This window comes from Pollicipes pollicipes, unplaced genomic scaffold (genome assembly GCF_011947565.3).
Source record: "Pollicipes pollicipes isolate AB1234 unplaced genomic scaffold, Ppol_2.1 Scaffold_7262;HRSCAF=8765_pilon_pilon_pilon, whole genome shotgun sequence".
NCBI classification, from domain to species: Eukaryota; Metazoa; Arthropoda; class Thecostraca; order Pollicipedomorpha; family Pollicipedidae; genus Pollicipes; species Pollicipes pollicipes.
In genome coordinates, this window is record NW_023597055.1 from 17120474 (window position 1) to 17147854 (window position 27381).

The 27381-nt window shown below is 53.4% G+C and overlaps 1 protein-coding gene and 1 long non-coding RNA gene across 4 annotated transcripts; one reads left to right on the forward strand and one right to left on the reverse strand.

Annotated features, from left to right (window-relative positions):
* The first annotated feature begins 711 nt into the window (after positions 1 to 711).
* On the forward strand, positions 712 to 20987 carry LOC119113696 (uncharacterized). Of its 3 annotated transcripts, none has more exons than XR_005095926.1 (2): positions 712 to 797; positions 18578 to 20987. XR_005095926.1 is itself a non-coding variant. In XM_037237970.1 (2 exons), exons 1-2 carry the CDS (start codon positions 805 to 807, stop codon positions 18768 to 18770), a joined length of 399 nt encoding a protein of 132 aa, XP_037093865.1. In that variant the 5' UTR covers positions 759 to 804; the 3' UTR covers positions 18771 to 20987. The 3 variants fall into 3 exon arrangements, 1 of the variants encoding a protein (XP_037093865.1); XM_037237970.1 differs by having other exon boundaries at positions 759 to 1010; XR_005095925.1 differs by lacking the exon at positions 712 to 797 and adding an exon at positions 10719 to 11152.
* Positions 20988 to 21114: 127 nt separating this feature from the next.
* LOC119113697 (uncharacterized) lies at positions 21115 to 24004 on the reverse strand. Its single transcript, XR_005095927.1, has 3 exons — positions 23919 to 24004; positions 23235 to 23501; positions 21115 to 22852 (listed from the first exon to the last, which is right to left on the reverse strand). It is a non-coding gene; the product is annotated as an uncharacterized LOC119113697 (long non-coding RNA).
* Positions 24005 to 27381: the final 3377 nt, after the last annotated feature.

Consider the following 27381-nt stretch of genomic DNA (forward strand, 5'->3'; position numbering starts at 1 on the left):
TTATGCGGTTCGCTCACTATCACTTGCGGTCCTTCGAGCGTGTGCACAGATGTCGCTGTTGGTGACTCGACGGCCGAGCACGCGGCAGCGCCCAGCCGGAGTTGTTTGGCGTCACCGAGCGTGCTGATGGGGGTCATAGCCTCATGAGCACTCCACACCTTGTACCATCGTGTGTGAATGGTGTAAATGACTGCCGTGCGTGCGTGCGTGCGTGCGTGCGTACGTGCGTGCGTGCGAGCGTGCGTGTGCATGACGTTGAGCGATAAGGACTGTCATTGTTTTGAAAGCAAAATCTTACATGCTGAGCAGATGTTTTAAATTAAAAATGAACTGACTGCGAAAAACGCGAAAAGAGGACGGATAACGGCGAGGAAAAGAGGAGGCAGACGGCGAGTCTTAAGACGGAGAGGCCATGACGAATTGTAAACATGCCATGAAATACCGTCGGTTAACAAATACTGACATGAATCCACGAACATCATGCATTGGCTGAGACGGCTAGGGACGTGGAGGTGCTATCGTCCGCTGGATACGGACGGGGACTGGGAATACGCCGCCGGCCGTGGCGCACGTGGCGGCGCGTCCCCCACCCCGCCGCTGCCTCCCCCTAGCGGGGGAGCTGGCGGTGCGCCGGCCCCACGTGCTATCGGCCGGCCGGGGGGCCCCAGGCGCCCCTTGTTTACCACGCCAGGCCGCGGCCCATTGGCCCTTCTGGAGGTGAGGGAAACTGTGGGAGCGGGCCCGGCAGTCGCCTCGTGGTCGCCTCGGTCTGTTGGCGTGTTCCGTGCAGCCGCCAGGTACGTCATGGATAGCTTCCAGACTCCGGCCATCGGTAAGCCGGTTGAGGAGTGGACCCCAGTGGAGTTCTGCGCGGCGTACATGTACTGCGTGGGGACGTTCGGGCTGTTGTTCTTCTTTTGCCTGATCTTGTGCGATGGCAAGAGCTGCTGCTTCTTCCGGCGCTGCTTCGATTGCCTTTTCCCTGAAGAAAAATGTGAAGTCACGGAAAGGTAAGAATCGACTGGGTGGCGGGAGAAGACTGGGTGGCGGAAATGGACTGGGTGGTGAGAGTGGAATGGGCGGTGGGAATGAACCGGGTGGCTGGAATGGACTGTTTGGCAGGAATAGATTGTGTGGCGGGAATGGACTGGGTGGCGGGCATGGACTGGGTAGGTTTTAAATAGGTAAGCCTATTTAAAAAACATGCAAAGCTCCACCTGTGTCACGAACGATCTGTTGCTTTATGTGTTTCATTCATCTGAACTTATTTTCGCGTCACTGATTTTACCTCAACAGCCATTCGAATTTCAAATGCAAACGTCAGGCGTATGTGCGGGCACATGGGCGTCATATAACCGATGCGGTCGGCGCGCTCTGAAGCCCAAGTCATTAACACCACGCTACACTCGTCCAAACTCTTGGGGATGAGCACAGCACGAAATATGAAGCACCCTCAATATCATCGTTATTTAGCATTACAACTATACTGTTCTCGAGCCGGCAGGAGTACGGGCGAGGTCACACACGTGGGTTTTCAACGAAAGACTGTGTTTCAAGAGACTGTACCTCAATATGGCTGCATAGAGCTGGAACACTGAGTACTTGAAGAGGTGGACAGTTATGAGTACGGGTAATCGCACGGTAAACCATCCATAGACACTACAACAACGTCGTTTTACTAGTACCTCCTGACATACTGCAGGTCATTAACTCAACAACATAACTTTCAACTCATCATGTTATTTCCGCGCCATCAGTAACGATTGTCTCGATATGTGCTGCCATTTCTAGCTCATTACACCCGCGCCCCTGCGATTTTGCCCCAAGTGATAGCGCTAAAAGATTTCAACACGCTTTTGACGACCAAGCATGTTGTTTTGGGTTGCATCAAAAACTGTGGCCGTGAAAGCATGCAAGTTGCGTCTTACCTGTAGGCAGTAAATCAGATTCACATTTTTACAAAATGGGTGTTGCGCAGAGAACAGTTGCAAACGGTACCCTGAAAGTACACAGAAGTGGGCCTCTTCGTGAATTTGATACGCTTGCTTTTTAAAGTTGGGGCTGGAACCTCATGCCGAGCAATGCAGCATAGAGAACTGCACCCCTGCGTCTAAACACACCTACATGACGTGCCCAGTAAGGTGCTCTTCATCAGATTTCGTCGCAAAGGCACATTTGTGAATATTCTGGCTACTTGATTTCAGAGCCCATTCACCGTAACCCTCGGCGATATTACTCAAACGTGTACCATTGGAGGCTATCAAAGTGCTGATAACCGTTGCGCATGCCGTTTGCCGTCGCATCGGCTACGGCCTTCGAAGGTCATCCAGAGTAGAGGTAATTAATGCTGGGTCTTACAAATGTAGCTGAAACCTGTCGCTTTTGCGATTGAACACGTCTGCTGGAGTAGAACTAATAGGTTTTCCACCTGTAAGAGAGTAAATTGTGGCCTAAGAGAGGAATTATGCGCCGATGCTGGTACGGTAATTGCATATCCACGGACTTTGATTAGACACATGCCTCAAGTCAAGTGCGCTGCTAGCACATGATGTGCGGATTACGATCGTACACGTCATGACCCGTTGTTGTTTCGGTCACATTTCGGACCACGGTCTCCTGAGGTCATTGAACTTACGTCACTGAACCCTAGTTTTTACGGTCACGCTTGAATTCCTTCACAAGCAGCATTCAACATCCTTATTTTGTTGATGCAAGTCGTTTTCCGCAACGCTAATATTACGTGGCCGTAGAATGTGGCCCCACGACCGCATGTCACCGACCGGATGTCGCCGGCCGTACGAGGCAAAAGCATGTGCAGGGTCCTGTCCTACGGTGTTTGGCTGGGCTTGGCCACGTATCGGTCGGCACATCCGAGCGAGAAGCCACTTTTAACCCGCTCCATTTGGAAGAAGTTGACAGTGACGATCTACATTTGTGTTATCGTCACTGTCAACTCTTATCTCTTAGCAGTTTTACGGCATTGCATCCGAGTGTTCAAGATAGCTGAGCTTTCCTTACTTACTCTGTCCCGATGCGGGAAGTTGGTGGTATTCTGCTGGATACCGAGCCACGTTGACATATCGGGTAATGAAGTTGCCGCAGCAAGGCGTGCCACACACGCGTTTCACATCCCCGCTATGAGAGTCCCTGTTAAGAACCTACATGCAGTAGCAACTGCGTTTGCGTACAAGCGGTGGTAAGTGAACTGGAAAGCTCACACCGACAACAAACTAAAAGAGACAGAGCCCTGGCTGGGACGGCAGCCAGGACTTACTGCAGCCAGCCTGGCGTCTGGCTGCAATGCGGTCAGGCGGAAGGAAGTGATGCTACGTCGCCTGAGAATCGGACGCACACACGCCACTCACCGATACCTGCTATGAAGGGAAGACCGACCACGATATCCTGGCTGTGGGGAGCGCTGCACCGTAAGGCGACCCGTGACTGTTTTTTCCACCTCGCTTTGGAGCGCATGACGCATGCGCAATGACGCATGCGCCATTTTAGACCTGAGTCCGTGCACCACACGCTCTCCGGCATTTTAGGAGATGGCTGGAGTGTGACTAACAACAGCTACGTTTTCCATTTTCTTGAACACGGGCGATTTCACGTCATAGATGTCAAACAGCCCTGTATCCTTGTTGTTATCACATGTTCGCTTAATGCTGAGTAAGCTTTGGGCGTCATATGACCATGGTAGTAAGCGCACCCAAACGTCAAAATCATCATCACCACGACGTACTTCATCAGGAACTTCGTAGATACTAATGACACAATTCTTAGTACTTAAGTCCGTGGTCGCTGACAGTGACAGTGATAAGCTGGGCGAGAGACAAAATGCAGCATCATCAACGTGTCGAAGAATATTTATGATCATGGGTTTGAGCGAAACTGTAGCACTGCGGATTCGCTGACCATCACCTTTGCTGGCATCCTCTTAATTCTTAAGGTGGCGGTAGAACGAGCCAGCGTCCTTACCAGCACACTGTATACTGGCAGTATGAAGAAAAAGGGTAAGGTAGTGGGGGTCCGGGTTCAGAGATTTTAACTCTTAATAACCTATGCAGGTCATAGTTTCCAATGCGGCTTAACGAATAGCACCGTCCTTATCATGATGCCTAAATCTATTAAAGACACGAGTTTCATGAAAATCGTAGGAGTCGGGGTTCAACAAGGTTCAGTCTCGTAGATCACTGGTTGTGGTGCTGTGGCGGAAAAGCGATGCGTTGTAATCAGCACGTCTAACACTACCATTGCTATGAGTTTGGGAGAAGTCGCGGGGGTCCGCGCGTGACGACACTGAACTTTGTGCGCCTAGGGCGGTCAGCGCTTGGATGTGACTCAGAATGAGATGTCCCTGCGCAATCAGCATGTCAGACTATACCATGATTACGAGTTCCAGAAATCGTAGCGGCCCGTGTGCGAAGAGTTTGAAATTTGTAGACGTCTGAAGGTCATAGTGTGGAATGTGGCGGAAAACGAGACACACCATTGTAATAAGGGCTGCCAAACTCTAACACTGATATGAGTTTCAAAAACAAAACCTTCGGGGGTCCTGTTCAACGACCCTTCGTAGATCCAAACTCATAGCAACGAGTTCGTAGATCGATGGTGGCTTCACGTACTCACTGCCATTCTCCTTAATGTGTCAAAACAAGGATGCTTATAGTAACCAGCATGTTTAACACAACCAGCAATGAATTTAAGGTGTCCCTGCTTAATAACACTAAAATTAAGAAATTTTTGGAGGGAAAAATTTTTCATGTGGCTAAAAGCGAGATACACCATTGTCATTAGCATGTCAAACTATACTTTTCACATTAGCTTCAGAAAAAGCGTGCGGTCCGGGTTCAACGATCTTAAGATTTGTAGACCTCTGGAAGTCATAATTTTAAATGCGGGGGAACACAAGGAGTTGCATCCTTATTAGCATGTTGAGCACTACGATTATTAAAAGTCTGAGCAAACCATTAGGTGTCCAAATTTGAATGTAAATACGAATGTGGATACGAATGCAAAGCTGTCTTGACAAGCACATAAAGTGGACACGTTACGCATTTACGTGACGCATTTGTACTCCGAAACTTCCTGGCATATGCCACCGGTCTATTGCATACTGAGCACCGCGATATCCACTGGATTTCCAATGGAGGGCTAGTTTGGATCATTTCCTGGTCTAAACCATAATCTGATCCCGAGCTGGCCGACCAAACGCCTGCTCCAAACTCGGATAAGTTCACCGCAATGCGCACATTTCCTAGCCGGGCAATTTCACCGCAATTGACACTTGAATAACGCTGGAACAGAGGCCACGAGATGACAGCAGACATCCGCGTGGTTTCCATGGTCGGAATGGAGATTTTCCGACCATTGACTGCCACCCGGGCAACGGCCGTCAAGCAGCTGCAGCTGCCGCGTGTCCAGCCTGAGTGTGGGCGTCGGTCGTTCATGTTTCGCGCATCTAGCGGACGGAACTCGCTGCCCGCAGACATGCGATAGTCTGCGGTTGCGAATTACGCAGCCTTTGGGCTATCTTGACCTGCTTGTCAAGACTGACCTGCTTGTCAAGACTGACCCAATTTGTGGTGTGGCGTGCCGACGTTATCCGCGTTGTTTGTTTTATCTTCTGAGACTGTTGTATGCAAAGTGACGCGGAAGTTCAAAAATCTTATGGGTGAAAACTCCTAATTACCTGTCATTTATCCCTATATTGTGCCTACAGTGATGGAGAATATAAAATGCAAACAGAATGCCTTATCAGGACCCCGGCAAACGTACCCCGTTCATGAACACAAACCGTCGGCCATCCACTGTTAAAGCGTGACCGATACTTTAATCACTGTGCAAGTGAATAGCACACTTCACTGTTCTTACCACGACGCGTTGGAAGGATTCTAAGATGGAAGGCGAAGCCACGCCTGTGTGGGTGATTAGGCCAGACAATGTGTGGGCGGAACGAATTCATTCATCTCCACATGTCACCTTGTTTTTGCTCTCTCTCAAACTCAAATTCAATTCCCCGCGGGGTTCGATTGCCCGCGGTGCCCGCCCTTCCCGCCAGGGTGAGAGGCAGGCGACGCCATATAGCCTCAGCGGCTGAGTGCGTCGTAAAGCCCAAATCACACACGCACACAAACTCAAATGCAAAGGAGTATTTAACATAAGCGGTTGCTAGGACATGCAAGACTAAAATCGGTAAGGAGGGGGGGGGGGGGGAGGCTGAGCCGACAAGGTTGACGCAAGCCTTTCCTCACAACTTGAGATTTCCCCGGAATGCGGTGTCTTCTGTAACCTTGTCGATTCAAAACATGTTTTGGTGCGAATGAACTACTTCCCACTTCAAGTCGATGCATTACGAGGCTGAATTTTTGCAAAAGGCTAAAAATGGGATGTGCTTCACAGGTGACACATTTTTTGTAATTCCAGCTATTGTGGTAAGCAAAAATAGCTGTTGTTCACCAATCATCGAACGATGCCCGAGTCGTAAAAGCAGTTTTATCTGTGATGGCGTGGCCTTACGCGCACGTAGGAGAGCCCATGGAAAATTTTCGAGCATTCTGCGAAGATATGCCTATCTATTAAGGCAAAACTGAATCTACAACACTTTCTCGATAGATATGTCGGTAACAGGAAAGACAGCGTAGGTAAATTCTGGTGATCAAATGGGTCTCTAGAGTGACCGTCTTAAGAAATAACGTGAACAGGATTTTGACACGTGTTGGAAGTTGATTTAGACAGCAAGGCCTTGAATCTTGGTGTTCTGGGTGATCAGTAGGAATTTCCCGTGTCGAAAGCAATCGACCTTCGGTTTACCAGAGAGTAGTGGTTAAACGACGCTTTCAAAAATCATTGGTTGCGATAAAGAAACTCAACTTTTCAATGCTGAGCTCATGGCCGCTTTTCTTTGCAGATGTCAAGCAGCACGGCCACAGTATTTCTTTCACCCTAGAATACACCGCAGCAAATGTGTTGATTCCATTTCTCGACAGCCTTTTTATGGTACAATCAGGCGGAGGTTGCACCGCCGAACTGCGCTGAAAATCCTCCGGACCCGCAGCGTTCTTTAGACCGTCCCGACAGCTCAGCTGGTCAACGCGCCTTCCTTCCGATTTACAGGCCCGCGGTAGGATGGGTCCGAGTCTCTTGAGGCGCTCGTTGTTTGTCTCCGGCTGAGATAGTCCGCGACTGGTGACAGCGGCAGCGCCAGCAGTCAGACAACGCCAGAAGACGGGCTGGACCGTGTCCAGCATTGCGGAAACGTTGACTGCGTCTATGTGAAACAATCGTTATTAAGAGGTGGCCCAGATAAAATTTAACTCGTATCTGGATGAACAGTGGCAAGCATATTCTAAGATGTTAAAAAATGGTAGTCATCCGTGATCTCACATTCGTCAAATCATATTTACAAAAGAAGCAGACGTGGCAGAAAAATGGTATTCATCAGTGATCTCACATTATTCAAATTGTGACCATGCAGAAGATGCCTCGCAAGAACGGGGACGAGTACCTTGTCAGGATCACCTTAGAGTGTAGCATGGCTGCCGCTGCGATACCCGTCTGGGTGACCCTGGGGCGACTTCTTGACATGGGTCGGAACGAGAGTGGTTCCGGTAGGGCGGGGAGACCCATGCACTGCGACGAAAACACTTGCCACTGCTGTTAACGGAAACACGGATTTACTTTCATATGGACACCCTGTACTTTGAAAATATTGCAGTAATTTGCTCCTCATCTCAATCCAGAAGTTATGAAATGAAAAGCTTGGCAAGCATTTCCAAACTGGCCTAGCACATGCGGAAGTTGGCTACAACATCATTTGGTACCTACAGGATATTATTTGGAACACAATGAATATGATACTGATGTATATAGATACCTAGTGAACCAATAGGTAAAATAATTTTACTACACCTTTTTTAGCCAGCATTCCGTTTTTCCTCATATGCATTGAGGGGGCTCTGCAAAGCATTAAGAGAGCTCAAGTCAGCATTAGTTGGTAGAAGAGGGGCTTTAGGCTCCCTGACAGCATGTTTAGTGACGCCCCAGTTAGAGAAGAAGCGTTCACTTTCAAATTTCGTTGTTTATACCAAAATTCTGGGCCTTTCGCCTATCCGCATGACATGAAAATCTCGCATCACGGTATGACGGACCGGCGCGCATGCGCAGCGAGCACCGCCTCAGGTGCTGCAGACGTACGCCTGTACAACGCCAGTGGCTACAGCAAGCATCAGCGTATGATTCCAACGGCCACAGCAAGCATCAGTGTACAATGCCAACGGTTACAGCAAGCCTCACGCGCTCAACGCACGCTCGCAGCCATAGCGCGAGCACGTGGGGACGGGATACGCGACGTAAGAGCGCAGCGCGCAGTTATATGCAGCATGCCCCTCACGTCCCCCACGTGCACGGCGCTGGCCGGACTAAGAGCGCTCTTAAGAGGGAGCAAGCCAAGCTGAGTTACCACGTTATGAAAAAGCACTCAAATGAGTTCTTTTACAAGATTTTCCACAAGTATGGAACAAAATTGTGAGCCAGTTATAATGACAGCCTACCCGAGGTAATTATCAACTTATAAATTACGCATGTATAACTTAGACAGAGTACCATACACATGACCATCTTCGGTCCTAGTTAGTTCAAAACTGTCCCGATAGAAATGTACCGGTTCATCGTATCTTTATCATGATTACGCGTTTAGAGTTCCTATGCTGACAATAATCGACCTGCAATATAGCAGGATGTGCAAACCACGCGACGTCTTGAAGCAAGCGCTGGTTGGTCACGTTGTTAAAACACAGTTTCGACACAGTTGCGCTGCCAGACGTCGGCATCTTTCCCTTCTTCAATACCCCCTCTACTTGCCATCTTTTTCTGTTACAGAGGTTTTAGTCTTGCTCTGGCTTATTTGCTTGCCAATCGTCAACGTTACTACTGGATCCCTCTCCATGTTTTTTTATCACGTGACCTGGCCGGCGTGCCCTTGCTGCTGTTCCTTGTTCGCTGTCGCAAAGACGGCCGCCGGTGAGCGGCGCTCTGACCTGAGCCGAGATGGAGACTCACCTGTGTCAACAGCGCGGTCCGCGGGCGGGCCGCCGTGGCAGCCCAGAGATGGCACCGATGGCCTGGAATGATCGACCTCACGGGAATGTGCTAAAGCCAGCAGAGCGTGGCTGCTCGACGCTGCCCGGGACCGGCCGCCGCCGCGTCACCTTTCGAACAGCTGGTGTATAGTTTTCCGTACTGACGTAAACGACTGATCAGCAGGAAAAGGACACGATGTTTGCCCTTTTGTGTTGAAAGTGTGCCACGGAAATGCCGCGTAGGTAGTCAGCAAACCGGATCTAGCCCATACATGATCGGAACTAGAATGACATTTCGTGAGCTAGACGTCACAAAGAATGTGAATAATCGAAATCGTCAGGGAAGTACGTCACCGTCCGCTTTGGACCTCGTCATCAGGGCCGCCTGTGACGGGGACCAGAACCAGACAGCAGACAGCAGTCGCAAACCAGACAGCAGACAGTCCGAAAAGCTTAATTAGGTTCATGGATGTCTTGGCAGTAGAGCTTTTTCGGGAATAAGGCGTATCCTTGTATTTGGATCTAATAGGTGAATTGGGCTAGAATGGATCGGAGGCTGGTTTTAAAAGCTCCAAGTTACACGAATTCAAATTGATTGAGGGCAAACAGGCTGCCTTAAATGCACTGAAACCGTCACAAATGTCTATTGTAAGTTCCAGACGTGGTAAATGTGTCGTGTTTCATTTTACCTTTTATGTTAAGCCCGGCTGAAGCGTGGTAGATTTATTCAAAAGGTGAATAGAAAGTGGATTTGCCACGAGGGCTTGAGCCGAGTTGCATTTCGAGGTTTTCAAGCGACACGTTGAAGGTTCCATTGGCTTCATGACTGGGAGGGTTGGATTGGACTGGATACCGACATTCCATCTATGATCAGCTCTGCTTGACAACCGTGATCGAAAGTCCAGCGGAGCTCACAGAAAAGGTCCCTGTAAGTCAACAAACGGTGTTTTGAGCTCAAGTGTAAACAGAACTGACGGCACTGAACGTTTGCTTATGAGACCGTGTGCTGCAACATGGCAGTTCGAGCGCAGCAAACGACAGAGGACAGATGGCAAAAATGGTACAGTAGGGTATGCCAGCGTTTTATGCGTGTTTAGCCCAAAAATATGTTTTGGTTTGTCAAACCCCTTTTAGATCTTGCAGCTTCCACCTATAGCGGAAAATGTTGTTTAATAGAAACGACATAATATTGGTTCTGACATCCCTGCAAGCCATTCATCGTGTCACACAATACCTAACTTCCACCTGCAGTGGGCAGGGCACAGCTCGCTGCCAGACCAGCCCTGTTCCCTACAAACGATAACCGCATGAGACGCCCAATACGTGGGCCTGGCTGGAGCCTACTGTGGAAGGAGTGCCAGCCTCTTACACGTGAAGCCGCCTCGGAACTCCGCAAAGTGCATGACCTGCGAGCGGGCACACGCGGGATCACTGGCCGCGCACACCCCCTCCCCCCACCGCGCCGCACGGCCGCGCCCTCTCGCGACAGCCAAGGCCGTTCGCCGTCGCGGTCCGACGGCGGCAGCCGGCGCCTGCGCGGCGCGCCGCCACCGCCGACCGCTGCACACGCCCCTGCCGGCCGGCCGTGGCGCCGCCGACGGCCGGGCCGCTCGCCGCGGATTACACACAAAGCGGCCACGGCCGGCCGAGGTGTGCAGGGGCCGCACGTGGACAGCTGGGCTCAGTACGGTGTCGCGGTGCGCGCTGCGCCGACGCAGTCGACAGCGATGTCGGAGGCGACGCTGCGCGTGCTGCACACGTGCCGCGCGCTGCTGGCCCGCTCCGGAACCAGCGAGCAGGCGGCGCCGCTGCTGTTCCGCGCGTGTCTGTGTGCCAACGGCTGGCCGGGTGCCTGCCCGGACAGCGTGGGGCCGGGCCGGCCGGCGCCAGGCCTGAACCAGGCCGACCTGGAGAGCCGGCGGCTGTCCGAGGAGGCCGAGGCAGGTCCGCTGGGTGGCGGCCCGCTGGTGCCGCTCAGCGCCGTCCTCGCGCTCATCTGCATCGGCCTCAGTCGGGCTCGTGTACGCGTACCGTCAACGACACCGGCAGGACGGGCCGGCGGAGCCACGTGACAGGTGCGGACGCCCGCCGCCGGCTCGCGCGGCTCTCCCGCGGGTCTCGTCCACCCCATCTCTTCCTCTTCTTTCCCAATGTCTGTCTTCCACTCTGCGGGACAGTTCTGTGCTACTGCGCTCTTGTGTCATCTGGGGCCTCTCACCCTCCGTCTCTTCCTCCTCTCTCATTATGTCTTCAGCTTATTGTTATGCTCTTGTTTCATCCTCTCTGCGTTCCTGTGCGCTCTTGAGCGTGCTGTGTGCGCTCTTAAGCGTGCTTATAGGCTATAAGCGTTCAAATCGGGGTCTTGTGCGGGCTTTGGACCAGTTCGTGAACATTGCGATGACTGACTGGCCGCTAAAAAGCTTAGGTACTTTAAATACTTTTATCTTTTAACTTTCTGACGTATGGCCACTTAATCTGGCATTTGTTCTGGTCTTCCTATGCATTGCAACTTAGCTGACATTCCAATTTTCAAATACGTGATCTGGCCGACCTCATGAACCAGACGGGGGCGCGTTGAAATCGCGCGGGCTCAGCGGGCTGGTCATCAGGCAGGTTACAGGTCGGAGACGGCCAACTTTACTTGACAGCTGGGTCCAGTACCGGCGGATGTAATCGTAGACATTTGAAGCCCGTTGTATGGTGGTCTTGCGTTATGCGGCCATCCTTGGTGGCGCGTCCTGGAATTCCGCCTGTAAGCACGTTTGACGTATGTATGTTCGCACGTACCCTACCTGTACGTACGGACGTACCCGATGTGGAAACGCTCGGCTGCAAGTTTCGCAGACGTGCAGTTTCAGCATTCAGTATTCGTTTATTACACCTCAAACGCCGATGAAGACCCTGTTGGTGGGTGCAAACACTCTCCTTTCGTTTCCGTTCGTTAGCTTTGACTCCAGTTACAACACTGACCGAAATATAATGGTATCTGGCCTAAGGATAACGGTACCTGGCAGAAAAATAAAGTTATCCTAACGAAAGGTTAAGTTATCTGAACGAGAGGTTAAGTTATCTGAACGAAAGGTTAAGTTATCTGAACGAAAGATAAAGGCATCGTGTCCTAGTGGCCGGGAAGAGCTGTTGACTTGCGAAAGGTGATGCAATGTGGTGCTAAGTGTGATGTTATCAGCAGGAGTTACGGCAAGAGCTCAGATAGCTGTAGAAAACGAACACGGCTGCCGCGGCTGCTCCGCCGACTGGACGCCATTCATCGGCAGGCGGCGACAGACAGCAGGACAATCTTATCTGGGAGGACGCTCTCACGAACCATCTGTGGCGGCCCATTCCCCCTAGGTTCTGGTGACTCGGCCTTTTTGTTGTGGGGGACACATCTCGTATGCCGCGGCCATTGCTGAGGGTTCCCATTGCTGTTGTTTCTGATTCCGTTCTGAGATCCTCTGGCCTTGCGCCGCTTCTCCTCTGGCGCCTGATCGTTCGATGCGCAGCGGCTCTCTCTCAGGCGCCCCACCCCTCCTGGATCGGTGCTCAGATTCTCTGGCTTTACGCCGTGTGTCCTCTGGTGCCTCATCACACGGTACGCCGCGGCTCTCTCTCTCTCTCTCTCTCTCTCTCTCTCTCTCTCTCTCTCTCTCTCTCTCTCTCTCTCTCTCTCTCTCTCTCTCTCTCTCTCTCTCTCTCTCTCTCTCTCTCTCTCTCTCTCTCTCTCTCTCTCTCTCTCTCTCTCTCTCTCTCTCGCTCAGAAGCCCAGACCTTCTTGATCGGTACGGCTGACACGTCCGAGTCCGTCCCAGACGAAACCTAGGCCCTGTCATGCGGGCCAGGGGCGGAGAACGCTGCGCGGCTCCTGTGACACGACCGCGCCGCATTCCACTGAAAAAGTACCGGTTAAAAGATACCCGTTCCAGCGGCTTTGTCGCAAAAGTTTTTCTCTGCATTCTTCACTCCTGACAGAGGCCTCAGCCTGCAGAGCAGCGCCTGGAAGCTGTCTGAGTACAGACTTCTGGCACGGTCGGAGGAAGTTGGGGTCAAGAGGTGTGTACAGACTCTTTGCAGGGTCGCAGAGAGATGGGGTTGGAAGGCTGGTGCCACAGGTGTATTCCGGACTTTTCACACCTCGGACCCTCCGATCGGAGGCTGGCCCGCGCCAGTTGCAGGAGGGGGCGCGTCCCACTCGCTGCTTTTGGAGAGCACGCATGCACTGCCAAACTGGCGCATGCTGTGTTGGACACGACGAGCGCTGGGCGCCCCTGGTGACCCGGAGGCTGTTTCGGACACGAGTAGCGCACGGCGCCCATGGCGGCCGGGAAGCTGTGTTGGACACGAGGAGCGCACGGCGCCCTTGTTGGCCGGGAAGCTGTGTTTGACACGAAGAGCGCACGACATCCCTGGTGGCCGGGAAGCTGTGTTGGACACGAGGAGCGCACGGCGCCCCTGGTGGTCCGGAGGCTGTGTCAGACACGAGGAGCGCACGGCTCCCCTGGCGGCCGGGAAGCTGTGTTGGACACGAGGAGCGCACGACACCCCTGGTGGCCGGGAAGCTGTGCTGGACACGAGGAGCGCACGACACCCCTGGTGACCGGGAAGCTGTGCTGGACACGAGGAGCGCACGACACCCCTGGTGGCCGGGAAGCTGTGTCGGCCACGAGGAGCGCACGACACCCCTGGTGACCGGGAAGCTGTGTTGGACACGAGGAGCGCACGACACCCCTGGTGACCGGGAAGCTGTGTTGGACACGAGGAGCGCACGACACCCCTGGTGGCCGGGAAGCTGTGTCGGACACGAGGAGCGCACGACACCTCTGGTGACCGGGAAGCTGTGTGGGACACGAGGAGCGCACGGCGCCCATGGCGGCCGGGAAGCTGTACTGGACACAAGGAGCGCACGACACCCCTGGTGGCCGGGAAGCTGTGTCGGACACGAGGAGCGCACGACACCCCTGGTGGCCGGGAAGCTGTGTTGGACCGAGGAGCGCCCGGCGCCCTGGTGGCCCGGAGGCTGTGTCAGACACGAGGAGCGCACGACACCCCTGGTGGCCGGGAAGCTGTGTCAGACACAAGGAGCGCACGGCGCCCCTGGTGGCCGGGAAGCTGTGTCAGACACGAGGAGCGCACGGCGCCCCTGGTGGCCGGGAAGCTGTGTCAGACACGAGGAGCGCACAGCGTCCATGGTAGCCGGGAAGCGTCTGTTTCTGAGGAGTGGCTGGGTGCGCCGCTGACTGTGGCGAAACTGAAGGCCACAAACCCGGCCGGCGCAGCCGCTGAGTCCCCCCCCCCCCCCAAGTCCCGTTACTTTTAGCAGGACTGTCGTCAGCAAGCACGTGACACACCGCTTGAGCTCTTAGGAGTTACATCGGTGCATCGCAGATCATTGAACATTCCTGCAACCTGGAGTGAGCAACTAGCGGTACTCGAGTCAGCTTGCAAGAGTTATAGGAAATGGCATTCCATTGCGAGAGCTCAAAACGGCCTGTTTGACGCTTGGGGCTATCCATGTGCAGTTGCGTTCATCCTGAACAGCTCGTGGTGGCTCAAAATAGCCGAAGAGATTGCATTGCATGATATTTAATGGTTACATGAAATGTAGCAATTGCATGTTGGTAGCAACTGCATGATATGTAACGGTTATATGATTGTAATGGTTGCATGATATGTAGCAATTGCATTATATGTAACGATCACATTACATGTAACGATTACATTTTGTACAACGATTACCTTGCATGTGATCATGACTCAAAGCAGCTCATCGCAAGCCCGGGGACGCATGCGTCATTGGAGAAAACCAACGTATGCGGGCAATTCATAGCATCGTGGTGTGAGACACGACATGCGTATTACATAGGTTTTGCTACAGTAACCCTTTTTCACACGTGCACACTGCTCACCTGGGTGGTAACCGGCCAGCGCGATTCAGGGACAGGGCGCGAAGTCCGCGCTTTGACCTTTACGCAGAGCACATTTCAACATCGATACGCTATCAGCCTCCACCACGGTCTGTATAGCATGCACGACAGCGAGCGGCGTCGTCTCCGCGTGGGACCTGCGGCTTTGGCGGCGCGGTCGGACGCGCCGCCTGCAGCCGGACAGGCGCGGCCGTCCGGCCACGTCTGCTGGCGCGCAGAGCCAGCCCAGGCCAGAGATTGACTTGCATCAGTACGAGCGGGCCCCCGATCTCGGCGCCGCACCGAATAAGCCCGCGACTGCGCCGGCGGCCGGCGCGCGCCCGGTGCCCCGTTGCAGGCGTTCGGCCGGTATCGGCCCGAGGCGAGGTCCCCAATACGTAATGAGCTGACAGTACCTGACAGGAATCTGGGAGAGAGTGGGGGAGGCGCGCAGCTGAGGGGCCGCTCCCCGCTCTCTGGCCCCGCCTGACAGGACTCTGAGAGGGAGTGGCGAGGCACGCAGCTGAGGGGCCGCTCCCCGCTCTCTGGCCCCGCCTGACGGGACTCTGGGAGAGACTGGGGGAGGCGAGCACGTGGCGAGGCACGCAGCTGAGGGGCCACTCCCCGCTCTCTGGCCCCGCCTGACGGGACTCTGGGAGAGACTGGGGGAGGCGAGCACGTGGCGAGGCACGCAGCTGAGGGGCCACTCCCCGCTCTCTGGCCCCGCCTGACAGGACTCTGAGAGAGTGGGGGAGACGAGCAGCTGAGGGGACGCTCCCACTCTCTGGCCCCGCCTGCCAGGACTCTGAGAGAGAGTGGGGGAGGCGAGCAACTGAGGGGCCGCTCCCCGCTCTCTGGCCCCGCCTGCCGGGACTCTGAGAGAGAGTGGTGGAGGCGAGCAGCTGAGGGGCCATTCTCCGTTCTCCGCCACAGCTGGCTGGGTCGCCGAGTGTAACTAACCTTGGGTTCCGTCCTCTTGCGAAGGTTAGCGGTCCACGGTGTCGTGAGTTTGGCCGGAAAGCCAGCTGAAACAATTAGAATTCCCAACAGGCTGCGGAGTGTTCTTGCCTCCACGAGAGCTTAGTGGTCAAGAGCTCTGGGAACATGCTGCCCCTGCTGTCCCTGTGGTGGATAATTTAAGCCCAAAGTGCGTTTCAAATGCTGATGCCTGTCTGCGCTCGTGCAGTGTTTGCCACCATATTGTCTGGTTTAGGAACTGAGTGCCATCACTTTGAAGGCGGTGACGTTCGCTTGGGACAACCCGCGATGACGACGGTCTCTGGTGTACGATAAGTACCAAGTGTACGGCAGGTACCTAGTGTACAGTAGGTACCCAGTGCACGGCAGGTACCCGGTGTACGGGAGGTACCCAGTGTGCAGTAGGTACCCAGGTGGATGGAAGCACGGAAGGTCAAGATATAGAGTGGCACCGTCCAGCACGTCTCAGATCATATCATTTGAGCAAAAGTTATGCAGTGATTGCAGCATTAAATGGCAGCAGATCCCTTTAATCGCGCTATGGAAATGCTGGGAATTACGATCATAGCAAACAGTATGGAAGCAGACGGCATCTTCTGATTTTGTAGTCTGCACGCGCTACTTTAAGATGGAGCAAAGGACATAATTGTGATAGAACCGAGCATCGAATGGTTATATACGATATTCAAAGATTCAACAGTTCTCATTCTGAAGCACGATATGCATGCATTGTAGGGAGCCGTACGCAGAATTTGGCAGTGCGGTGAGGATGGGACATAACTTAGGAACCTCCACTGAAAGCCCAGTTTAGTGCTCTGCAGACACGTGGAACTTCTGGAAGTCGCTGAACTTCTCATGCCGTCAGACTGCTAAGTTTGATGCCAAGATTATTCACACTATTTACCTCGAAGCACTAAATGTCAGCACTTATTCGTTCACATGTATCTTTTATGACACACAACCGCACCTATACTATATATATATATATATATATATATATATATATATATATATATATATATTCATTTATGTGTGTTAATGTATTCGTATACTTAGGCAGTATACTTTCATTAATGCACGTTTTGCTATACGCCAGGGCAAATGTATCGTTGATCAGTTTCTTGCGCGTTTGTTCGATTGTTCGAATTTAATTCTTCGACATTTTCAATAAATCCCAAAATCATCTCGCTTATAGTCATACATATATATATATATATATATATATATATATATATATATATATAAATACGCACATATACATTGTGCATACACATATACATGAGGGAAGAGACGTGGCCCCAGGAGCCATTGCGTGAGTCCGTCCCTGGCATTGTATTTAGGCTGCGAACCAAGCCGGCAGCGTCAGCGAACCGTCGTGTGACGTCACAGGCTCCAAGTGTAACGAGCTCCCGATGAGGCCAGTCATATTGTGCGATCACGGCACGGCGTTGGTAGGAATGGCGTTTCCCGATAAATATCTGTTGTAAATACACGGCCTGGGTTTCCAGATGGCGTGCGGTATTTTTCGCGGCGCGTTATGACCCCAGAGTCCCAAGCTGGCAGCTCCGCCTGCGGCGAGGGCTGGCAATCTGTTCCGTGTTGACTGTCCGCGTGCCAACAGGGCTATTTGTCCCCGGTGAGTCGGCGGTCATATTTCTCCGTTCAAGGTTGCGACCTCAAGGTCACTACTTCTCACTTCCAGCGTCTGCATGTGTGGAAAACGAGCAAAGCCTCATTGCGTGCAAATCGCCGCTTATTCCTGCTCTGAGTTTCAGCAGTTAACAATCGTTTCCACCGGCCGTCCGCCGGTGTACGCTACTACGTGCCACACCACGTAGACACACGCCAGTTGAGTAGCCGTCAATGGGTAGTGTAACCAGTCAGACGGCCCGTGGTATCCCTTCCATGCAGAGGTACGCTGCTGCTGGCTCTAGGGACGTGTGCAGGAGTTGCGTTGTCTCTGGTTTTGAACGGGGGGGGGGGGGGGGGGGCAGCGGAGGAGGAACATCGCCAGGCGAAGGCCGCCGGCCTTGCGCGGGCAGCAGCTCGATCTGCCGGTGAGATGGGGGAGACCGGGCCTGGTGCACGCACACTGCTGCAGCTATATCTGGCCATCGCACGCACGTACGCGTTGTCCCGTCCTTGACGCCGGTGGATGTCGCCACCGATTCTGCGTAGGAAATCGGTCACCGCGGATTCTGCGCCCTGTTCGACGCTGGAGACAGGTCGGGGAGGGCGTGATAAAATCAAGAATTCGCAACCGCAGACCGACGATTAAGAAATCGTGTGTTCGATGATGGATACCTTCAACAGGGAGCTAAATGAATATCTAAAGGAATATACGGGCAGAACAAATAAATGGCGTATTACATGTTCGCTCACTCTGGATGAACGTCTGTTACGAGTGTCTAGCATACGGCATGTCTTCGTTAGCATCAGGCCACTTTTGCTGACAGCAGCACCTCATCCGGAGCACAAAAGCGTAGCAAGCATTCAAATGCCGCCGTGTTTAATGTTGTCACGCACCGGGCTTCCTGGCATGACAGCTGCCTCAACGACAGCTACCACGTGCTGCCCCGAAGACCCGTGTTCGGGGTCTGAGTCCTCCGCCTTTGGTTTCAGGGGAGACTCGCGGCACATGCCGGTGCCAGTCTGCGAGCTCGAGGCGGCGCGGCCCCCTCCGGCCGGCCGCTGCCGGGGCCCGCGCGACCTGCCGCCGCCTTACCTCGACGTCATCGCCGAAGAGCCTCCTGCCTACGACTCGGTCTGCATCGAGGACGACGCCAAACGAAGCAGTGTCGTTGACATTGTGTGACTGGAACGGCGCGGTCCGAGGGTCGGCGGCGCATTCTGGACTGGAACGGGTCTGGCCCCGGACTAGAGCAGGTCTGACCCCGGACCGGAGCGGATCTGACCCCGGACCAGAGCAGGTCTGACCCCGGGCCGGAGCGGGTCTGACCCCGGACCGGAGCGGGTCTGACCCCGGACCGGAGCAGGTCTGACCCCGGACTGGAGCGGGTCTGACCCCGGACCGGAGCGGGTCTGACCCCGGACCGGAGCAGGTCTGACCCCGGACTGGAGTGTGTCTGACCCTGAATGGTGCGGGTCTGACTCCGGACTAGAAGGTGTCGGGATCCCGCATGACCTTCCTACATGCGCTGCCACTACGTAATCTGGGTTACGTGGACCCGGTATCCGGGGTATAGTTACGCAAAATGACTTCCCGAAAGGGCGGGGGGGGGGGGAGGGCTGATTATTGACAAATGACGCAACTTACTCCTAAAATATGTCCACGAACGGGTTTTCCCCGGATTTCACCGACATCCTTCTCGAAGTCAAGAACGGGCTGACCCCCCCCCCCCCCCCCCCCTCCCCGGACAGAATAGGAACCCCAGTCGGGATTTGATGCTTGACCTGGTAGGTGCCGGGATCTCGCGAGTGTATGTCAGTCGCCCTCGACGCGGGCGACTTGCACCCGTGTCACGGTCGGGCGCGACTAAGGCTTGCACCCGTGTCACGGTCGGGCGCGACTAAGGCCGCGGTAAGGCGTCCGCGGGCCGCCTCGGACAGCGGGGGACTCCCCGCCGTGACGGGCGTCGGGGCCAGTGTTGCAGTGACCCGAGTGACCCGGTGGGGCCGCCGGTCAGCTCTCTGTCGTTTCGGCCCGGGTCTGCAGGCCGTTGGGGCGGCAGACACTTGGGCCGTCGTTCGCCGGAGGGGACGCGGACACGTCGTCGCACCGCTGGCATCCTTTCCAGCACGGACGGCGGACAAAACGCAGAAAATCACGGGCACTTGTTGCGCGCTAACCACGAAAAAATGATGTTGCGAGTGTAACGACCTGTTGGATCACAAGCCACGTCGTCCGAATTAGAAGCTGAGGCTGGGTTGAAGCGCCGCCAAACGGCCCAACAGGCCACCGCGGCTCTTGTCTTCATCTGCAGCTGGGAGTTCCCACCTCGCAACGCTGCCAGATGGGGCCTTCATCCACCCTGTATCACACCGCTACGCTACGTTCTGGAAGTAGTGCTACCCGCCGTTGGCTGAGTTAGGGAAGGAGCGGCCTCCGGTGCACCCTATGTTTGTGATAGATGATGTACAACTCTGACAGGCGACAGCAGTTCACTACTGTTTTCTGCGAACGGGTACAAGGTGCGTGATGGCTTCGTTTCGTCCTGTCGTCGGCGTGGACGGCGAAAATGACGCCCTTCTCGCCCTCCCAGATGAAACTCTTCGAGACCGGGATCGTTAATCCACGGCAGGCAGCCAGTGCTCGGTGATTTTCTGTGTTACCTTGAAACATGACGTCATTAGATCACGTTTGGTGCCAGCGATCCGTGAATCTACTGTATTCGCTGACCGTCGCTGTGGTGCCGCAGCGCGGTGCTGGGTGGGTCAGGCGAGGTTGTGAGTCGCCAGCGGTGACTGCAGGTTTGCGGTGCGGCGGTTGTCCGTGTGCTGGGTCGCATACAGTGTCGGCTTCTGCAATGCCTAGACATTGCCAGCAGGCACCGACTGACTCGGGTGTTGACAAGCCAGATGTGGCCGTCGGTTCGCTAGGTGGTAGGGAGATGGGTACGCCGGTCACGCGGTACGAGTAGCGTGCATGCAATTTTGTACTCAAAGGTGTTTTGTATGTTTGTACTCATCAGCTACTGACTGCTGCGAGTCAGCGAATGAGTGGGATCACAGGTCTTCCAACCCGTAGCGAACCCCATCTCATCGTCATGACTCTCGCAGGGCGCCCGCCGCCGGTGAGCCCGATTTGTCTGGAGGCACCGTACAAAAAGGCCATCATTACTTCCGTTCGCAGCCGCCCAGGCGAGCCACCTCGCGCGCGCCCTGCGCGGAACAGTTCCGTCCTGGTGTACGCAAAGCGACGTTGAGCTTTGTTCTTCACCACTAGGTGGGCATGAGCTCAGCCCTTGTGAACCGATAGCGTATGTTTGTGAACGCGCTTCTCGAAGAGCTTGGTTACCGAAAGTGGTTCCATACATGTGCATAGATATGAAATAAACGTGTATTACGACTCTTTGGTAATATTGAGCCTAGGTGTAATGGGCGAAGAACCTAGCGCATCCCAGGGAGATAACCATCTAAGCAAGATCTTTAATTCGCACGTAGCCTACATGAGATTCACCGTCTTGAGTACCCCCTCCCCCTCGCGCGCCAGGATTTACGCCATGGCGCCTTAGCACACGCCACCCCACCCTGTCTTCCGGGTTGGAACGGGACGGGACGGGACGGGACGGAGGCACATGTAGATACAGAGGCAGAGGCTGGGGCGGAGGAGGTGGCGGAGGCGGAGGCCGGAGATTGAGATGTAGACGGAGACGGAAACAGATACAGAGCTGCGAGGCGCTATCGCTGGGGGAGGCCACCCGAACCGCGCTCGCGGGACCGAACCGACGCACACACCTGCCATGCCGTTATAGCGCACTTTGTGATGAGCACCTCCCAGAGGGAAACGGGAAGAAGGACTTCCAAAACCACGGTCGTAGCAACCCAAACCCACAAAACTTTGTCTGACACGACGAAACGTCGCCCCACCATAGATTCAACGCTGAAAGCAAATGAAGGAACTTTGCCGGCGGTCGCCCTTTCAGGTACTTGGTGCCATGGATAATAATAATAATATCACCGCGAATATCCCCGTGTCCTTTGCAGCAAAAATTATAACAATCAACAACCATATGCCATGATTGCACATGCTATCCCCTGCTCACGAAGCAGTAAAATGTGACAGGAGTTTGGGGGGCATATCCAGCCAAACGGGCGCTGGCCTCAAACGCTCCAACAGTCGCCGTGCACCTTCAGGGCACACCGAGTCCCCATCGTGCGCCCATAGCGTGACCCCGCAGCCGGGCAGGTCACCCATCAGTGCCGCCAACGCCTCCTCCGAAGCTAACGCCACGTCCGCGCGAACTGCCAGTGTGGCAGGGCGGCCACGCGCCAGTGTCGCCATCTCTGAGATCTGACTTAAAGTCAGGCTTCGCGTGCCTTCGCTAGGTGGGCACCAGCCGAGCGAGACGAGAGGTGGCAGCCGAGTAGCTTGGAGGCGCTCCAGCTGGGTAAGCAGCGTGTGGGCGTCCACAGCGGGCACCTCGGTTGCGCTGCCCACCACGTCGGCGTTCAGAACCAGTGGAGTCATGTTCTGGGGAAATGTAAACTGATCATTCCTGTGAAGACACCAAATAGGCAATGCTTGAATAACTTCACAGAGTATGAGACAAAGGCACCTCATATCTTCAGATGCACCAGATGACCACCATGGCTATCTCCTAGTCCTCAGAATATGCAATGAGAGACTAAGCAGAATTGTCATGAGGCATGACAAGTTTTCTGTGGTGCAGTCAAGTGCTTGAAGCTCAGTCAGATTTTATGTCATAGATGTTAAAAAATCTGGGGAAGCTAAGTCGCACATATTTTTCCATGCAACACAACATAACCCAGTGCCTCAATCCATCAATATGTTAACCCAAACATGACAAATCAACAATAAACCCCAAGCTGCCAGTTTATGCTACTTCCACTACAGTAGGCTTTTGTTTTGTAGCGTGACCACTATGCAGTGACTGTGGTTGGATACTAATGAGAACAGATGGTGTCACAAGTGCACTGGAGTAAACACCTTTCAGTAGTACAATGTTAAATCAGGCCAAGTTGTTTTATCAAAATGTACAAGTCAACTGTTGGTGCAGCCAATGGTGCACCTACACCACATTCTGCACCACTAGCAGCAGTATTCCTACTCATGTACTGTCAGGTGGTGATGCAGGATGATGTCCACCACTTGCTTAATGATCTGGTCAGTCTTCAGGTCCAGCTTGAGGATTTTCTGTGTGCCAAACCGCTGCACAATGGCCAGGAACTGGGCTGCCGTAAGGTCCACCTCAGCTGGTGCCAGCAAATACCATGGTCACAAACACTTCACCAAGCAATGGCACTGGTGTGTGTAAGATGAGTGTACCTGATGTCACTGAAATATAAAAATGACTAGCAGCTGAAGCATGCCATGCTTTCTCCAATTTTTAACATGGTTGTGGTGGGTAAAGAGTACATCACTGATGGGTAAAAATGCACCCTGGGTGGGTAAAAGATGCATTGCTGGGAGGTGTAAGGGTATAATTAATGGATACAAAGTGTATCTCTATGGGCTGCCACAAATGAAGAGACTATAGATGTTTTCAAAAATGCCAACTTAACCAGGTAAGACAGGTGAGCCATCAAATGGTTTACCTGCCAGTGGCAAGAACATCAGGAGTGTTTCATCACTCACTTGCTGGTGGGTGAAGCATAACAGGCACTTGCTCATCAGCAGGCAGTGAGCTGACATCTGCCTCCAGGGCATCTACAGAAGCATTACCCAGTGCTGCCACAAGCTGATGTCTTGAGTTCACTGCATGTGCCCAGCGCAGTGTCCTGGCACCACAGCCACAGAAGGCAGGATGCATGATTACCACCTTCCATCAGTCACATTAGTGGTTAATGTTGGAGTCATATTCCTTGCTTTTTATAGAACTGCAGCCAAATCAGTTCAGAAATTCTGTGGATTATATATCAATCCTGTATGCTGGGAGCCAGCAGTTCAATAAGATAGCCAAGCAAAACTTGGAAGATCAAAATGAGTTAAAACTGAAAACATCGCGCATAATGTCCATATTTAACCGGACTTAAGTAATTTCTCCAAGATTTTAGATGCTAGTGGGGTGATAACGGCAGGCCTACAGCTGCCAACACCTGTTTTTGGTCCCCTTCTTAAATGTAAGGGGCTGGACATGCCATGTGACCTTGGGGTGCCCGTGGTGTAGCGGTAAACGGTCAACGCGTATGCGTTAACCACTACGCGTCTGGGAAGCCAGAAGTACGGGGTTGGATTCCCTGGGTTGCCCGCCCTTCCTGCCAGGGTGAGAGGCAGGCGACGCCAATGCCATAGAACAAAGGCCGCTCCACATAGCCTCACCAGCTGAGTGCGTCCTGAAGGCCCCAATGACATGACATACCAGACGACCTTCGCGCCGCCAACCACCAGGTGGCAGCCGGCCGCCGGTCGCCAGTCACCGCGCGCGCCTTGGCCGCGCGTCTATTTGGTTTGCAAGTCGCTAGAGATTTCTCCTGGAGAAATATCTCAAGACAGGCATGGGAGCTCCAGCTAAATGGGAACCAAGCTGACATATTGAGCTGCACCCACCTGAAACTAAGCTGACACTTGATTTCATGTGACTGTGGTCGAGCAGTTTTGAATGCGGTGAACAGTCACGCCTCTGCATTAGCAATCATTTTTAGAGATCTAATCTGAGCCCTTTGAATAGATGGATTTTTGGGATTAGAGCTCACGCCAAGCAGTGGCTGCTGTGCGAGCCACGACCCCGATCACCCGAATGCGCAATTCCATGTCCCTGACGGAATTTGGTGGCAAAAAGACGTGCCACGATGCTCGGCACCACCCGTCCTGCCCTTTAACGTCCTCTGACCTTTCTCGTGGCCGCTGTCACCGGGCGCAAATACTAGTCAAGAAAAAATAGCAAGCGCCGAAACCGACCTGAACTCAATCCGCCACGGGTGGGTGGATCAGAAGGCACACACTCAAACCAACTGATCCACCGGGACGGAATAAGCGACGTGGGCTCATTTAGACACTTCATGATCTTCAAGAACCAGTTCAACGTACCCACATTGTTAACATTTCACGCCTTGCACCAGCAATGAACTCATTGGTCTTCTTCCAAACCAGAAGTGTAATTTCCGTTTCAGTTGAGGAGGGGGCGGGCTTCGGTTCCCAACTTGGGCACCAGGCCCCTCCAATTTGGGCAGAAGTTGGGCAAAATCTAAGGAGTAGCCTATGTGTTGGAATATCTTGGAGGTTGGCTCTGTCGTTTTTCCGTGATCAGCTCACCCTAACCTAACAGGGACGTAATTTCGCACAACTTTGTCCTTGTTGCAGGCACTTCATTTTGCAACATGCCAGCTTAAGAAGAATGGCAGTAGCAATCTGAGGGCTGCTTAATTCTATATTTTCAGCTAAATGCAAGGCAAGAGGATCGGTGATGATTTGTATGTAGTTCCTATATTTCAGGTTACAGCGCTACCTAGAAGACAATTTGGGAAGACGCCTTTCTTATTGACAAAGGTGCTGCTAAATTAAGCTTATTTATTAAAAAGCAGAGCTAATTCTGGCACCAGATCTGATAAGGACTAGCTTTCTCAGATATGTTGAAATAGCGGCTAGCATTTGGTCTCCACACAGCACTCGACTTTACTCAGGAATTAAATACACAAGAACACTGCCAGAGCCCTGTTTCTCCCTTTCAGTACCTGTATCGAACCGGCATTTAACATGCCTAAAATAAGTGATGTCAAAAAATCAGTCATTAAATTCAGGGGTGGAACCAGCAATTGATCTGGAAAAATCAAGAAAAATATGCACATATATTCAATAATGCACTTACCCCATTTACTCCTAACACAATACTCGGTACACACGCACCACCCATGACACTGCCATTTCAACGTTAAATAGCCCCTTTCAGTATGGCACGTACGGGGACACGGGAGGCACGTGCACCCCCTCCCCTCTTTGGTTCCGGGGGGCCCGAAGAGCCCCTCGGAGCCTACGATTCAGGACGCGATTTGATGGCCCGAAGAGCCCGAAAAGCCAACCGGAGGTCTTATTCAGGGGTCCCGACTCGCAGGGCCTTGCACCGCGATGCCAGCCAGAGGGCCCTGCGCGCCGATCAGGAGCACACTGAGTCGACAAGGTCTTCTTATATTTCAGTCAGACACCACGCGGCCTGCGGGGACGGGGCCTCAAAGAACAGTCAGAGGGCAGTTTGCACCGATCGGAAATCCCATGCGTCACTATGGGCCTATATGTTGGTCAGGCACCACTACAAACGCACAGTCGGCTCCGTGGCGGCATGGGCCTAAAGGCCCATTTCCCAAGCTGGGACAAAGCCGAAGCCAGCGATTTAAATTGCCCGGGGCCGCACAGCGCCTAACAGGGGCCCTGTGTTGTCAAGGGGCCCTGAGCCGGCCAGAGGCAGTGTTCGAGGTGGCCCGAACAGCCTAGAGAACTCACCAGCTCAGACAATCAAGGCCTGATTGAAGGATCTAAGGGCCTAAAGAGCTGGTCGGAGTCTTATTCAGGGGCCCCGACCTGCAAAGACGGACCTTCAAATAACGGTCAGAGGGCCCTTTGCGCCGATCGGGGACAGCCTGAGACGATATGGGTCGATATGTCGGTCAAATACCACCGTACCACATAGTCGACTCCATGTCGGTACGGGCCTGAGGACCCACTTTTTAATCAGCTATATATATATATATATATATATATATATATATATATATAAAGCCGGGGGACAGTGATTCACATTGGTCTTGGGTCTTACATCTGCCAGGGGCCCACAGCGCCTAACAGAGGGCCCTGTGCTCGCAAGGGCCCCGAGACGACCAAGGGAAGTGTTCGATGAGGCCGAAGAGGGGGCCGGGCGGCCCACCGGGGCCGACGATCAAAGGCCCGGTTGGAGAGCATAAGGGCCCAAAGAACTGGCTGCAGGTCACATTAAAAGCGCGGCTCGTAGGGACATGACATGAAATACCAGTCAGAGATCCTCTTGCACCGTTTGAGGAATCCCTGAGACAATGCGGGTGTTTCGGTCGGTCAGAGACCACGAACACCGAACAGTTGACTCCCTGTCAGACAGACTCCCTGTTAGGGGCCGCAGTGCCGAACTGGGGTCCTGTGGCGGCAAGTGGCCCCGAGTCGGAGCGTTGTTTAAGAGGGCCCGAAGGGCTTCTAGAGCAAAGATCAAGGGTCCGAAGGGGTGGCTGAAGGGTCCGGAGGGCTGTCTGTAGGTCATATTAAGGACCCCGACAATCGGGTCGTGATCTCCAATGTCAGTAAGATGATCTCTTGCACTGATGGGAACCCTGAGACAGAAGGTTTCTCTATTTTTGCCAGGGATACGAGCAGTTAACAACTGGCTCAGTGTTGGTCTGAGCTCTGGGGGCCCATTTCCCAGCGGGGACAAGGCCGGGCCCGCAGTTTGCGTTGGTCGGGCTTCTGCATCGTTCAGGGGCCCACAGTTTCTATCAGGGCATTCTGTGTCAACGAGGGGCCTCGAATCGGTCAAGGGAAGATAGTGCGCATGTTCTCGATCAAAACCTACCCGTTCTGCCTCTACCTTAAAGGGAGCGTTCCACATTTACATGGGGTTTTAAACTGAAATAACCATCTTGAATATTTTTAGTGCTGTTTACAATTCTGCCCTTCTCAAGGCCCAATCTCCTTTAGTTTCTAAGTTACACGCCTTCGAAAATGGGGAAGGGTGTATCGGGGAGAGCATTTCAAAGTCATCTTGGCATTAATGACTCTATAATAACGTCATTCAAATGCGCCATTCCATAAGCCATGCGGAGATCAA

What these genes read in the sequence shown, in the direction of transcription:
- LOC119113696 (XM_037237970.1), top strand. Translation starts at nt 805, where the DNA reads ATGGATAGCTTCCAGACTCCGGCCATCGGTAAGCCGGTTGAGGAGTGG. An exon ending in AAATGTGAAGTCACGGAAAG is followed by an intron (nt 1,011 to 18,577) that starts GTAAGAATCGAC and finishes CTTTGGTTTCAG; the next exon opens with GGGAGACTCGCGGCACATGC.